Source organism: Monodelphis domestica, chromosome 4 (assembly GCF_027887165.1).
Source record: "Monodelphis domestica isolate mMonDom1 chromosome 4, mMonDom1.pri, whole genome shotgun sequence".
Taxonomy (NCBI): Eukaryota; Metazoa; Chordata; class Mammalia; order Didelphimorphia; family Didelphidae; genus Monodelphis; species Monodelphis domestica.
In genome coordinates, this window is record NC_077230.1 from 231,247,935 (window position 1) to 231,262,740 (window position 14,806).

The 14,806-nt window shown below is 44.2% G+C and overlaps 1 protein-coding gene and 1 long non-coding RNA gene across 5 annotated transcripts; one reads left to right on the forward strand and one right to left on the reverse strand.

The window, feature by feature from the left end:
• The first annotated feature begins 102 nt into the window (after positions 1 to 102).
• Positions 103 to 12,002, forward strand: DPAGT1 (dolichyl-phosphate N-acetylglucosaminephosphotransferase 1). 2 transcript variants are annotated; one of them, XM_007494673.3, is made up of 9 exons: positions 103 to 6,337; positions 7,195 to 7,315; positions 7,775 to 7,988; positions 8,566 to 8,712; positions 9,971 to 10,055; positions 10,385 to 10,591; positions 10,954 to 11,041; positions 11,196 to 11,351; positions 11,483 to 12,002. In XM_007494673.3, exons 1-9 carry the CDS (start codon positions 6,174 to 6,176, stop codon positions 11,546 to 11,548), a joined length of 1,248 nt encoding a protein of 415 aa, XP_007494735.1. In that variant the 5' UTR covers positions 103 to 6,173; the 3' UTR covers positions 11,549 to 12,002. The 2 variants fall into 2 exon arrangements, with proteins under 2 accessions (XP_007494735.1, XP_001380584.2); XM_001380547.5 differs by having other exon boundaries at positions 10,403 to 10,591.
• Positions 8,630 to 14,696, reverse strand: LOC130453752 (uncharacterized). 3 transcript variants are annotated; one of them, XR_008911290.1, is made up of 4 exons: positions 14,432 to 14,696; positions 12,362 to 13,301; positions 10,367 to 10,600; positions 8,630 to 8,765 (listed from the first exon to the last, which is right to left on the reverse strand). It is a non-coding gene; the product is annotated as an uncharacterized LOC130453752 (long non-coding RNA). The 3 variants fall into 3 exon arrangements; XR_008911289.1 differs by lacking the exon at positions 12,362 to 13,301 and having other exon boundaries at positions 14,432 to 14,678; XR_008911291.1 differs by lacking the exons at positions 12,362 to 13,301; positions 14,432 to 14,696 and adding an exon at positions 10,829 to 10,954.
• Between the last annotated feature and the right edge of the window lie 110 nt (positions 14,697 to 14,806).

Sequence of the window (14,806 nt, forward strand, 5' to 3'; positions counted from 1 at the left end):
TCTAATCTTTTGCCTGAACTCCAGTAGCACATCACCAACAGTTTACCGGGCACCTATACCAAGATGGACAACAAAGGCAACATGTCCAAAACAGTATTCATTACATATTTTTTTATTTGTACACCAAAAAATTAGCATTTACACTTACAAAATAAACAAACATGCACACAAAAATAAAGTTATGTATGAAGTCAAGAATCTCTTAAATTCTTCTTACTAAAAAAAAAAAGGAGGGGGAGTCTTAAGGAATAGAATGCCAAATCTGGAGTTCAAATCTAGCCTCAGACTCTTCCTAGTTTTGTGATCTTAGGCAAGTCACTTAAGCTCAGTTGCCTACTCCTTACCATTCTTCTGCCTTGGAACCAATGCTTAGTATCAGTTCTTAAATAGAAGGTAAGGGTTTTTTTAAGGTTATAATAAATTCAACTTGTTATTTTTAAAACTGTCCTGTTTGTGCTTCCTTCTGAACCACCTTCTGTACTCCTCCATGCACTTTTAAAATGGTATCAGTGCCCAACATTTTTTCTTTTTTGGTATTATCATTGGTATCCCCTATTCCAGTTAATGACAGAAAAAAAGACAAATTCCTCATAATAAAATATAGTCAAGCAAAAAAAAAAAAATCCCCGGTGTCCATATCCAAAAACATGTATCACGTTGAGTCCAATATCACTCTGTCAGAGTATGGGTAGTATGTTTCATCACACATAGGTCCCCTCTGGGGACTTACCTGGTCTTTTTTTTTTTTTTTAATATATTTTATTTGATCATTTCCAAGCATTATTCGTTAAAGACATAGATCATTTTCTTTTCCTCCCCCCCCACCCCCCATAGCCGACGCGTAAGTCCACTGGGCATTAGATGTTTTCTTGATTTGAACCCATTGCTTTGTTGATAGTATTTGCATTAGAGTGTTCATTTAGAGTCTATCCTCTGTCATGTCCCCTCAACCTCTGTATTCAGGCAGTTGCTTTTTCTCGGTGTTTCCACTCCCATAGTTTATCCTTTGCTTATGAATAGTGTTTTTTTCTCCTGGATCCCTGCAAGTTGTTCAGGGACATTACACCGCCACTAATGGAGAAGTCCATTACGTTCGATTATACCACAGTGTATCAGTCTCTGTGTACAATGTTCTCCTGGTTCTGCCCCTCTCGCTCTGCATCACTTCCTGGAGGTTGTTCCAGTCTCCATGGAACTTCTCCACTTTATTATTCCTTTTAGCACAATAGTACTCCATCACCAACATACACCACAGCCTGCTCAGCCATTCCCCAACTGATGGGCATCCCCTCATCTTCCAGTCTTGGGCCACCACAAAGAGCGCAGCTATGAACATCCCTGTACAAGTCTTTTTGTCCATTATCTCTTTGGGGTACAGACCCAGCAGTGCCATGGCTGGGTCAAAGGGTAGATACTCTTTTAGCTGGTCTTTTTTTTTTAAGTCTTTTTTAAGGAATTCTTAATTGGAAAAGTGGTAAAGGCTAGGTAACTAAGGTGGAGTTAAGTGACTTGCTCAGGGTCACACCTAGGAAGTGTCTAAGGACACATTTAAACACAGGTCCTCAGGACTCCAAGCCTGGCACTCTATTCCCTGGGCTACCTAGGTGCCTCATTTCATTGTCATTAAGTCAAATGTTTTTCTTTCCAATGATGTTGTCAATGTAGAAATTACTCTGGTTCTGTTTACTTCATTCTGTGTCCTCAGGATTTTCTGAAATTACTCCTTTTCCTCAATTCTTATGGTGCAATAATATTTCATTACTTATGCCAACATTTATTGAGCTCCTCCCCACTTGAAGAATCTGCTAAATGTTAAGAACATAGACCTGGTATATCTGGGTCTGAGTGATGCTATGGCCAGACTAATCACTGCTGCACAGTACCTTTCATTGTTACAGGTTCTAGACCATTCTGAGGCTTTCTTAGTGGGGCCTGCAGCTCTTCCTGAACATAGAAAGGCTACATGTGCCTCTTGTAGTCTCTGGTCACTTTAGGAAGTTTCTGCTTTGTTTAAATAAGGCTACTGGATTTTCAGGTGGACCTATTTCCTATTACTAATAGGCTTCTGGCTGAGTTCTTGAACAGTTCTAGAGTAGTTGGAATCATCTTCTGAAGTTTCTCATATTTTTTTTCAACAGTCTAGTGTGTTTTTTGTTTGTTTGTTTGAGGTCTCTGATAAAGTAGGTGGGAGAAAGGAGAAAGGAGAAAAGAGGTGCCCAATTGGCACATACTAGGGACCTAATGTTTATCCTGCCCCACCACCACCACCATATTGAGTGGGAGTCCAAACTTATATTTCTCCCTCAGTGCAAGATTCTCCAAAATTTCCTGATGCTGCCTTTAGCCTTTTGGTCACAAAGGTTCACAGCTTTGTTTGGAAAATGAGGGCATGCCCTTCAATTGGGGAATGGCTGAACAAATTGTGGTGTTGGTTGGTGATGGAATACTATTATGCTAAACCTGACATATGGTAGATACCTAATAAATGCCTGTTGAATTGAAGGTTCTTCCTCTTCATTGTCTTTCCACTTAAAAAAAACTCTCCCAGCTGAACCTTACTTGGTTTTAGCCATTCAGAATTCCACTCCCATCCTTTCTCAAAATTCCTGGTCATGCCATCCAAAGCACTTTCCTCAGAACAAGGCAAAGGTAGGTTGGGCTAGTATTTTATAGACAAGGAAACAGAGGCTCAGAGAGATAAAGTGGGTGGTCCATAGTCACATAGCTAATAATCGGTAGAACCAGGATTTGAATACAAGTTATGATTCTATGTTCAAGAGCCCTGATTTCTTAACACGTTTCTCTCTGTCCAGCTCTGTGCTATACTTCTCTTTACTGTGTTTCCCTAGGTCCACGTGTTTTGTCTTCTCTATTCAACTGGGACTTCTCTAAGGGCAAGAATTGTGTTTCCCCCTTCCTCTAACTCTCCCACTGTGCTTTTGTATAGTATTCTTTACATAAGCAACACAACTAAGATATATTACCAAAGGGGCTAGCTTGAGGGATGAGACAAGGCAGTTGACCAGAGTTTTCTAACACTTGCTAACTAAATCCTTTAAGCTATCAGGGGAAAATCTATGGAAACGTAATAAAGGAGGAAGGTAGATTTTATTTTTTAGATTAGTTTAAAAGGATCATATGTAGGACTTAAAACAGGAAGTAATCTTTTTTTTTTTTGTGGACCTCTGTGACAGTCCACTGAAGCCTATGGATCCGTTCTCAGAATAGTGTTTTAATGCATAAAATACAATTCTTAGGATTACAAAGGAACTCAATTACATTGAAATAGCTTTCAAAATATAAACTTTTTAAAATATAAGCTTTCAAAATATAAATGATATAACCAAATAAAACCAAATCATAGACCCCAAATTAAGCACTTCTGATAGAGCTGAACTCTCTCATTTTGCATAGGGAGAAGGGAAAGGAAGGTAAGTAAGTTAGTTATCCATCATTTTGATAGAAAATAGCAGAGCCTGAGAATTGAATCCAGTTCTCTGATTTCAAATCTAATGTACTTTCAAACTTTGCCATATACCTTACATCATACTATTATATATTCTAAAATAGGCCAAGTTTAACCAAATGCAAAGTATATTCCAATCATTTCCTTGTTATATGACGAGTGACATTCCTTAATAGGTCGAGTTTCTTTTTAGTGACGCCTCCACACTCTGGGTAAAATGACTTCTATAGGGGAGGCCAGGCAAATTACCAGGTCACTAGACCAAGACTCAGGCTATCTTCCACCTGGCCCAATAAAAAAGGGATTAGGTACAGGTTTCCCTTAATAACTTATGGCAAACTCCCCAAAGGCAAATAATGAGCATATGCTTCCCCCTGTACTTTTCTACACACAAAGAAAGGGAACACTGTGGACTCCCTCTATGTAAATCAACAAGAAAGGACTTAAGTCCTGCTTTTCTGTTAGGCTGAAAATCCTGGTTAGCTAGCAGGAGCTTTACAAGTGAAAACGTTCCATTTGGTGAGTGCTTTAGGCTTGAAAAGCGTTTTCTTCATAATCTCCCAGTGAAGCAGGAAGACCTTCCTTAAAGGCCATTTCTTAGAAAAGAAAAAATAGGAACTTAATGGTCCCTACAATCTACAGCCATTAGACAGTCTCTTAGCCTTTGAGACTAAGCACCCTAGATAACCTGAGCAACAGAGGGGAGAAAAGATCCTTGCTCAGTGAGCAAGTCTTATGGAAAAACTTGACACATACTAAGGCAAGACATGTAAAAAAATAACAGTGCGAAGATTTTCTGACTGTGGAACAAGACACTCCATCTCTCAGCAACTGGTATTTTCTCTGACTACCCCATGCCTAGAAAGTTCTCAGTCCTCCATTCCAATTACTGATCTCCCTAGATTCCTTTAAGTCTTAACTAAATCCCTTCTTTTACTGGAAGCCTTCCCCTCTTAATTCTAGGGTCTTCTGTTAATTAATTACATTCTATCTATCTGGTATATAGCTTGCTTTATATCTATTTGTTTGCATGTGGTGTCCTCCATATATTGTAAGTTACTTGGAGCAGTGACTCTCTTGTCTCCTTTTGTATCCTCAGGGCTTACAGTGGAGCCTGGCATAGAGAAGTTAAATGTTTATTGGATAACAGAACTATATAAAGACACTTGGGGAGGTGAAAAGATGACAAAGATGAGATTAGAGTAATCAGAGCTAAGAATACCAAATCCAGGAAAGTTTCATGGAGCTGGATCTTAAACCAGATTGTGGAGATGGATTGAAACCAAATTGAAGTAGAGCCTAGAAATGGTCTATCAAACCCTGATTCCTATAAGACAAGATCAGTGTCTAAACTCCAGGATTCTCTCTGGTACTTGCTGAGAGGTGGTGGGTTGTTCTCAGGGCCCCAGTTCTCCTGGGAGAATGAGAGCATCATCACCTGCTGCACGAGGGCCTGTGGGCTGCTTAGCCCTGCTGATGAGCTGTTCGTTACAAAGGCCTCCTAGGAAGCAGCTCCTAGGAAACCACAGAATACAGAACAGACACTGGTCTAGTTGCGCGTGGCTCAGAAGAAGCCCTGTGTGGGTTCGTAGAGTGCTGCCTCGAAGGTTCCCTCTTTTTCACCACTCTCATCTCCCATCTTCCCAGCTAGCAAGGTGGTGGCTGGATTTCCTGAGATCAATTAGCCTCGGAAGTGACCGGTTGGGCAGCCGCCTCAAATGGTGCTTGGCGCTGAATGTGAAGGACTGCTGCAAGCGTTCGGGGGATATTTTCCACGCCTGAGACAGGGGCCCTGGCCCTGGCGCTGATCCCAGCCAATCACTGCAGGCCGCAAGGAACAAGGAACCAGGGAAGTTTGCCGAGACGTGCGGGACTAGAATGCCCTCTGCCCCCGCCCCCTTCCATCCTTCTTCCCAGCAGCGAGTGAATTTCCCAGAAAAGGCACGAGCTTCTCATTGGAGCTGGAGAGGTTCCAGGAGGGGTCACATAGTTCTACCTAAAAGAGGAAGCCTGGGGTTAAACTCAGCCTCCCAAACCCGACCGAACAAACTGGCAAGGACCTGACTCTTTAAAGCCCGGGGCAGGGGCGGGCCAATAGGGAGCCTGACGTGGAAGCCGACTAGAGGAGGTGGCAGCCACGTGGTACGAAAAGCATCCATCTTGCAAAAGGGCGAGGAGCGCTTTCCGGCCCGTGTTCGTGTCCGGTCCTTTTTCCTCTGCTTCCTCCTTTGATACTGGCTAGCAGGGCGAGTCTTCACCCAGTAGTATTTTGTCTGTGCCTTGATGTCTCGGAGAACGAGCGTCTTATAGAACAGCACCTCTCCGCTGGCGCCTCTGCCCACAAGAAAGATGGCTGCTCGCCGCCTTCACTCCCACCCCACCCCCGCGATCCGCACAGAGGAAGTTGCAAGGCAAAAAGATTCCGGATGGAAACCTCGGCTGGACAGGTGCAGCAAGGGAGTGGCCGAAGAGGTAGCTTGATCCGTGGTTTGGCTTGGCTGACTCGAAACCCGTGGCCGGACCAGCGCCGCTGCCACTGCCACCTTTGCCTTCGCTTTCGCGAAGTCCTCAGCCCCCTCTTGGCCCCGGGCGACGCAGCCCGTGGCCAGCCCCGGTTGTCTAGAAGGTAGCGTACACCGGCGGGCTGTGGTCCCCGGGCCCCCCGAGCGGCCTCCTAGCGGGGCTAAACCCCGCTAGAGCGCCTCTCATGGCTATGATGCGGCCCTTCCCAGCACTGCCGCTGCTCATCAACCTGGGTGGCTCGCTGCTGGGCTTCGTCGCTACGCTCACACTCATCCCGGCCTTCCGCGGCCACTTCATCACAGCTCGCCTCTGCGGCCTGGACCTCAACAAGACCAGTCGACAACCCATGTGAGAGCCGAGGGGACCGGAGAAGTGGGGGGAAGGGGGCGGGGCAGAGGGAGGGGCACTGGAAAGGGGACGGGGGCGGCGGGTGGAGGGTAGGACTGCAGGGAATGGGGAGGAAGGGGACAGATAAGGGAGTACGGGGACACTGAGGAAGGGGAATAGGGAGGAGGGGGACACGACGTAGGTAAGATGGGGACAGATAGAGAGGAGGGGGCACGGGTTGGGGTTAAGGGGAACAGGAGATAAGGAAGGTGAGGAGGGAAGGGAACTTCTAGAGACTAAGGGGGAGTTGAAAAGGAGAGAGGGAAGGCTGGAGGAAATGGAGAAAAGGGATAGAAAGGAGGGAAGGAGAGCAGGTGTCTGAGGAGAAGAGGGGCTGGGTTATGGTGAGAATGGAGAAGGAAAGGAAGACTCCATGAGGGACTGACAGTCTGGGTGGCTTCTAGTAGTGGAAAGGAGTCCCCAAATGACTTGAAGAAAGGGATTGGACAAAGAAGGAGGAGAAGGACTGAGTACTAAAATCAGAACTGAAGAGAGAGCTCAGAGCTTCAGATAACCTTGGGGCCTGAGGTCCAGTGGAGCTGGGAGAAGCTTACTTGATATGAAGAGGATCAGGGCTAAGTCAGGAAGATTTGGGGAGAGCCCTGGGCCTTTGGACCTCTGGGCTGGGGGCAAATATTTGTCAGAGGGTGAGGTGTGTAGAAGGTACAGGATTCCTCACAGTGATGTCTCTTAGTTGGGATATAGAATAGGTTTTGATTTGTTGTAGGGAGTGGAGAGGAATTGGAGATGGGAAGAGAGGTTTTCCATATGAGTGACACCCTTTTTCCCCTCAACTCCTCACCCTGGCCCTGTCACAGCCCCGAGTCCCAGGGTGTCATCAGTGGCGCAGTCTTCCTCATCATCCTCTTCTGCTTCATCCCTGTCCCCTTCCTAAACTGCTTTGTGGAGGACCAGTGTAAGGCCTTCCCCTACCAGGAGGTTAGTGGCCCTGGATGAAGGGAGGTTCATTTTAGGATTAAGGGTGGCAGGTGACAGAAGCTAGATTTGTCAGGGGCTGCTTTTTTGTTTTTATGGAGGGAAAAGCTCATATAGGAGGGCTCTGGGACTTAAGGGAATAAGGTATAAAACTGAACAATACAGTGCTGGTGGGAAGAGGGCCGGGCTTGGGCTTAAGGTCCATCTGGATTTGAACCCCAATTCTTATACTTAGTACTGTGGCTTTATCCTGAAGGCCTTAGTTTCCCCATCAGTAGCATGGGTAATGATAATTCTTGGATTACCTACTTGATAAGGTCATTTTTAAGGAAAACTTTTTTGGAAACCTAAAATGTTTACAGATATGACTTATAGAGCAGGCTGAGGAATTTGCCTTGGGGCCAGTAGGGAGAGCTGGGATGAGGGGGAAGGACTGAGCCATCTCTCTCATTTCTCCCCCAGTTTGTGGCCCTGATAGGTGCCTTGCTTGCTATCTGCTGCATGATCTTTCTGGGCTTTGCGGATGATGTGCTGAATCTTCGATGGCGCCACAAGTTACTGCTGCCCACAGCTGCCTCTCTACCTCTACTCATGGTCTATTTCACCAACTTCGGCAATACAACAATTGTGGTGCCAAAGCCTTTTCGTTCCATGCTGGGGTTGCATCTGGACCTTGGTGAGAAACACTATTCCTACCTCCCAGACTCCTCCTTTCCCTGCAGTCTATCTCTAGCTTGGGACCCTTTTGCCATATCATTCCCTAGTCGGGTATCTGAATCAGCCCACTTTTTGAAGCCTTTGCTTTTCCAGATCCTCATATCCCACTGTGTTCTCTTCATCCTTAGATTCCTAATAAAGTTCTACCCTGCTCTGTGTTTACTTTAGTGCCCCTAATCAGCATCATCTCAATCTTTTCAATCAAGTAAGCAGGCACTTACTATATGTCTATTATATGGGAATACAAATACAAAAAAGAGACAGCCCTGCCCACAAGGAGCTTATATTCTACTGAGGATACATGTTCACAGTTTTTTTTTTTTTAAATATACTATACATACCAAACAAATTGGAAGTGATTAGGAGATGGGGAGCAAGAGGAGGGAAAGTAAAACTTGAAATCAGAAAAGGCCTTTTGAAGGAGATGACTCTTGAGCTGAACCTTGAAGGGCAGTAAAGTAAAGGGAGGAATAAAGTAAAGGGAGGGAGGGAGATCATTCTGTCTCACTATGCCTGATGATTGCTTCTTTCCACAGGCATATTGTATTATGTCTACATGGGCCTGCTGGCTGTGTTCTGCACCAATGCTATCAATATCTTAGCAGGAATCAATGGGCTGGAGGCTGGACAGTCTCTGGTCATTTCTGCCTCCATTATTATCTTCAATCTTGTAGAGCTTGAAGGTAAGTTTTGAATATAGAAGGGAAGATAAGAGAGGACAGTACTTTGGGGAATTCTGAAAAGGAAGAAAACAAGAATAAAGACAGTAGATAAAATTGGTGTTAGGGAAAGCAGAATGGTAAAAGAATGGCTGACTTCATCACTGAAGATGTTTTTCCTACTTCTGGTTCTTTCAGTATGTAGCTCTGTTATCTGGGAGGATTCAATTAAATCCTCTTATCCTCACCTTATAGAATCATGTAAACAAAATATCTGAAGGGGAAAGAACCTCAGAGATGATCTCTGTGTTGGTTTTTATTTTGGATTTTTTAGCAAATGTTTTATTGATGTTCTTTTCTTTCCTACATCACTGTCACTTCCCAGTGACTCCTGGAGATCATCTAGTCATCTTATTTTAAAATGAGGACACGGAGTCTCAGGAAAGGGCAGTAGCTTGTCCACAATCACAAGGCTAGTAAGTGGCAAAGCCAGGATAAGAACTGCATTCTGGCTTGTAGTATAGCAGTCTTTCCACCGTGCCATAGCAACATACATTTTGAGAGCATTTTAAGGTTTATAAAGCCTTTGCCATCAAGCATCCTTTCAAGGCAATAAAAATTTAGAGTCCATTATTATTTGCTTGGTAGTGGGGATATGCAAATGAGAAATGAGCAACTTTTATTAGGCCAAACTACCTATTTATCAATAAAATGATGTCAGTAGTTATATTTCCAGTCTTACAAGAAAACAGTTTGTAAACCCTAAAGTGCTCTACAAATGAGGGTTTTCATCATGCTTGAGAAACAGGGTAATGTGGTGAAAGGAGTGCTGACCCTGGTGTTAATAAACCTGGGTTCAAAGCCAAGCTCCCATTTTCACTAACTGGGACTATGGGCAAGTCACCTAATCGCTCATCCTCCATTTCCTCAGCTATAAAATGGGGATAATGATAACAGTATTTGACTTGCCTCCATTTCAGAGTTGTGAAGAAAGCACTCTGTAAACCTTAAAATGCCATAGAAATATGAATTGTTATATATGTGCAAGTTGTTATTGATAACCACCATAATGTCTAGAATGTAAAAAGATTGTCTAGAAAACTTTGCAGAAGAGATGAAATATAAGCCATCTGAAAGAAAAACCATAGTGTGGCATGCATAATGGAGTAGGAGAGAGGTGTATGGAATAGCTTGGGGTATAGGTCAGGATCCAGATCTTGGCATTGAGCCTAAGGCACCATTTATCACCTAGATGATTTATGTCTTTTTTCTGTTCTGGAAGGTGATTATCAAGATGACCACGTCTTTTCTCTCTACTTTATGATTCCATTCTTCTTCACCACTTTGGGACTGCTGTATCATAACTGGTGAGGGGCTGTACAGAGGGTATGTGTGGGCATGGTTATTGGTAGGAGACAAGGCTGGGTGCTAAGAACTTTCATATCTGTGCAGAGATTTCTTCTGGGTTCTCAATCAGTGCTGAATCCTTAGCATTCAGAACTGTGGGTCCTGTGGACAGTGAGGGTGGGGGGAACTGGTGAGGAAAATGAACTACGGGTGGGGGAGGGTGTTTCAGCCACAGGTTAAAATTTGATGCCAATTCATCAAGTTCCCTAAGGGGCACTCAACTGGGGTGGGAAATGATGCATGCCTGGTGAAAAAGGCCAGTGATACCCACCTGTTGCTCCTGCCTCAGGTCACTTCTTTCTCATAGGTACCCATCCCAGGTGTTTGTGGGCGACACTTTCTGCTACTTTGCAGGCATGACCTTTGCTGTGGTGGGCATCCTGGGGCACTTCAGCAAGACAATGTTACTCTTCTTCATGCCTCAGGTGTTCAACTTCCTCTACTCCCTTCCACAACTTCTACATATCATCCCTTGTCCACGCCACCGTGTGCCCAGGTACCTTTTCTGAGTGGGATTAGGAGAGAAGAGGAATTAAAGAGGACCTTGAATGTCATACCCTGGCATAACAAAGGGATCTAGAGGATGGCTTTGAGAAGTAGTCCCAGTATGTGATGATATTTAGACTTGAAGATCTGGTCTCCTGTGACTCTGTAGGGACACCAAGTACATGCCACAGCCTGGGAAACAATACTGAATTCTGATTATTATACCCACCTTCAGCCTTACACCTACCAAGATGCATTGTCCCCAGTTGGAAGATCATTTTAAGAAGTATAAAGATGTAACTTTGGTTTAGGTTCTGCTTTTTCCACAGTTCTTTGCTGTCTCTCAACCATTATATCCTGTTTCCTCTGCAGGCTCAACACCAAGACAGGGAAGCTGGAGATGAGCTATTCCAAGTTCAAGGCCAAGAACCTTTCTCTCTTGGGCACCCTAATTTTGAAGGTAATGATAGGCAAGCAGGTGGTCAGAGATTACTATGTGCCCAGGGTGTGGGAACTCCTCTAAAAGCAGACCTGGTGGAGAATCTGGGCCATTTCCTCATACTGATGTGAAATACCACTAGAATTGACACTCCCTCTACCTCCTGCTTCTGCAGGGTGCAGAAGCCCTCCGACTGGTGGCTGTTCGTCGAGGTGAAAATGAGGCAGGTGCCTACATTGAGTGCAACAACATGACCCTCATTAACTTGCTCATTAAGATCTTGGGGCCCACTCATGAAAGAAATCTCACTTTGTTGCTTCTGCTCCTGCAGGTAGGCCCTTGGGTCAAGATGTGCATGGCAGGCCCTTATCCCCCTTCCCTGTTTTTCAAATATCCTCTGCCTAGTCAGGTTACCCTCCTTGCTTCAATTTCTCATGATTTTCTATCTGTTTCTTTCTACAGATTCTGGCTAGTGCTATTACTTTTTCCATTCGTTACCAGCTGGTTCGGCTCTTCTATGATATTTGAGTTCTTCACCATGACTCCTTAACCCATAATCCCCTGGGCCCATCTCATGTGGAACCCTCTCTGGACCAAGACTGTATTCTCCTTAAGCCTATGGGCTTCCCCACATCCTTTGATCTCTTCAGGAGGTGTCCCACCCATCCCACCTCTCAATGATTATTTATTGATTGTATTTTCCTATGGACTTCCCTAAATTGGCATTATCTTCCCCTTCCTTCCTTTCCTGAAGCCTCCTTTGGGGCAGGAGGTAGCAGCTTCTTGGAAGCTATATTGCAGCTAGGGATCAGTTCAAATCCCTGGGTCCAAGGAAACAGGCCTAAGTAAGGGTTGTGGGGAGCCATTAAGTTTCAACCGGAATTGATATGTTATTGAGAATTAAGCATTTTGATTAATAAGGAGCAGCCTGGGTGGTCAGTTGCTCCTTTGGTGATAATAAATGTTTGGTTCATTTTTTTAACTATTGGCATGACTTGTTTTCAGCTGACTTTGGATATGATGGAATATTTCCCTGTCTCCTTCTATTAGGCAAATGTCAATTCCTGGTCCAGACTCTCCCTGTCTTCTTTTCTTCTGATACTGCATCCCTTCCCTACTGGTGGGGAAAACAACATGCTTGAGTTATGCAGCCTATATGGAAAATTACATTAGAGAAACATACTGGATATCTCTCCTCAGGCTGTCTTTTAAAATTTGTCACATAGAAGGAGGGATAAGCTTGTTTTGCTTGGGTCTAGAGCATAGACTTATAGCCAATAAGTAGACATTACATAGAAACAGATTTTGGTTCAGTGAGAAAAAACTTTAAAAAACAAATACCTTTTATCAAAGCTATCCATAAATGGACTGGACCATTTCAACAAGTAGTGAACTCCCCGATCACTGGAAGTGTTCAATAAAACGACAGCCAGCCACTTGTCTAGGACTGCCACTGAGAAGAATGATTGATTGATTGATTGAATAAATGAATGATTAAGTGCTTACTATGTACAAAGCATTGTACTAAGAACTGGGAATATAAATGGAAAAGTCACAGTTCTTGCTTTGAAGGAGCTCACATTCTACTAGAGGAAACAACGCAAAAATGGAATGTTTTGGTTGTAAATCAGAGAAAAGTCCCATGGTTCTTAGGTTGCAACTGCAAAGGAAATGGTTATGCCTCATTTTTAATATTTCTTCCACTGAAAAATCATCAATTTCTGATGTTGAACCATTTGGCAGTGCCAAGGAATTTGCTGGCAAGAACTTTCTTTTCTGGCATCAGTAACTGTGACTGCAGCACCTACAGGAACAATTTCCAAGCTACATCTCCACAAAAGTTGCTACTCTGGATGATGACTGAGGGCATAGGGCTGGAATCATTGCCATTCCAAAGCTCTTGTGTTCACACAGTTCTGAATTGTTTCCATCAGGGTCTGAGTGGGGATATTAGTAGTTACACTTGCTCTGTACATTATATCTCCCAGGTCTTGTTCCAGGTGCCTTTCTGCTTCACCTAAGCAGGTTTGCCAGCCTTATATGTAGTACTTGTTGGGGACTGCTGGCCTCTTGTCCACAGGAGTTGCTTTCCTGGTTGGTTTTGAGGGTTAGACTAGAAGCAGAATTGGTGATCTAGGGGTTTCTGTGCTGTACCTCTGTTGGAGGCTACTTTTTCTGGTGGTGATGTTGAAGATTGGGAGGGATAATTACTCTTTTGTCTCTAAAATCTTAAGAAGTAGATGTGAAGAATGAGAGGAAAAGACTGGTCTTTGAGGAAGACCTAGGACCAAAAGATGGAAGAGGCAAATTTAGGTTTTGTATAAGGGGAAATTACCAAACTAGTAGACCTATCCAAAAGTGGAATATGTTGATTTGGTTAATAGTGCTCACTGTTGTTGAGCTGTTTCCGTTGTATCCCACATGTCCTGACCCTATTTGGGGTTTTCTTGGCAGAGATACTATAGTGGTTTGCAAAATTTTTTTTTCTACAGCTGATTTTCCAGACAAGGAACCAAGGCAAATAAAATAATGACTTGCCCAGGATTACACTACTAGGAAGTATCTGAGGCCAGATGAGTCTGACTTTCAGTCTGCCACTCTATCCACTGTGCCACCCCCAACAACAAATGTTCAAAGCATTGTGCTAAGTGCTGGGAATATAATTAGAAAATAGAGTCCATGCTCTCAAGAAGCTCACATTCCAACATAGAGAAAGAGGGAACAACATGACTTCAGAAAGCCCTTCCAGGGGCAGCTAGGTGGCTCAGTGGATAGAGAGCCAGGCCTGAAAGACAGGTCTTTGGTTCAATCTGGCCTCAGAGACCTCCTAGCTGTGTGACTCTAGGCCCGTCACTTAAACCCTATTACCTAGGCCTTTCTGCTCTTCTGCCTTGGAACAAGTATTGATTCTAAGACAGAAGGTAAGGGTTTAAAAACATTGTAGATCTCCACGTTGTAGATTGTGAGAGAGGATCCTAATCCTTAATTTGGGTGGATTTTTCCCTGTGGCTGAGAATCAGCTACAAGCTCCTCTTCCTGTTTTTCACACTACCTCCCCACCTAAACTGGTTGAAGCAGGGTTTCAGATTTTGAACAAAGTGGTCTGGGCTGAAGGAAGAACATTTAAAAATTAATTGTTTTTTTTTATCTTAATTTAACTTTTTTTTCCACACTTGGGTTTTCTCACCCCCTCATTTCTGAACTACCTCATTTCTCTTCTACAAGCCACCCCTAGTAACAAAATAAAGGGAGAAAGCAGCAAAATTACATCAATCAAGCCTGACACGAAGTGCTCACTCAGCACTTGGTAAGCACCTACCCTCAGAGTTTACTATTCACAGAAAATAATAGGAACACAACAGAAATAAACCTACTGTCTAAAGCAATAAGGGACAGAGCCCAGGCTCTTACTAGAAAGGCCTCCTGTAGTACGTGGATGGGTAAAGTCAAAATGGAATAGGGAACTTTTGGTAGGGCGGCGCCCTCTGGCCTCTGCTGGAGTTACAGTCCAGTTCTCTAGTCTAGAGGAAGCCACCCTGTTGCCCCACCCATTTTCTTTTCTTGGCGCCTATGCCATTTGAATCTCGCGCGCTTCTGATTGATTGGTTGCCTGGGGAAGCGGGAAGCCAGGGGGCGGGAGAGGGGCCGTCCGTCCTCCGGTTCGCTACTCACAGCATCTTACCCGGTAAGAAGGGTTTTCAAATCCAGCCAATCGGCAAGCACGCTCTTACGCTTCAGGAGGAGGAGCCCGATGCCTAACCAGCCAATTGGGAACGAAAGTTAGAC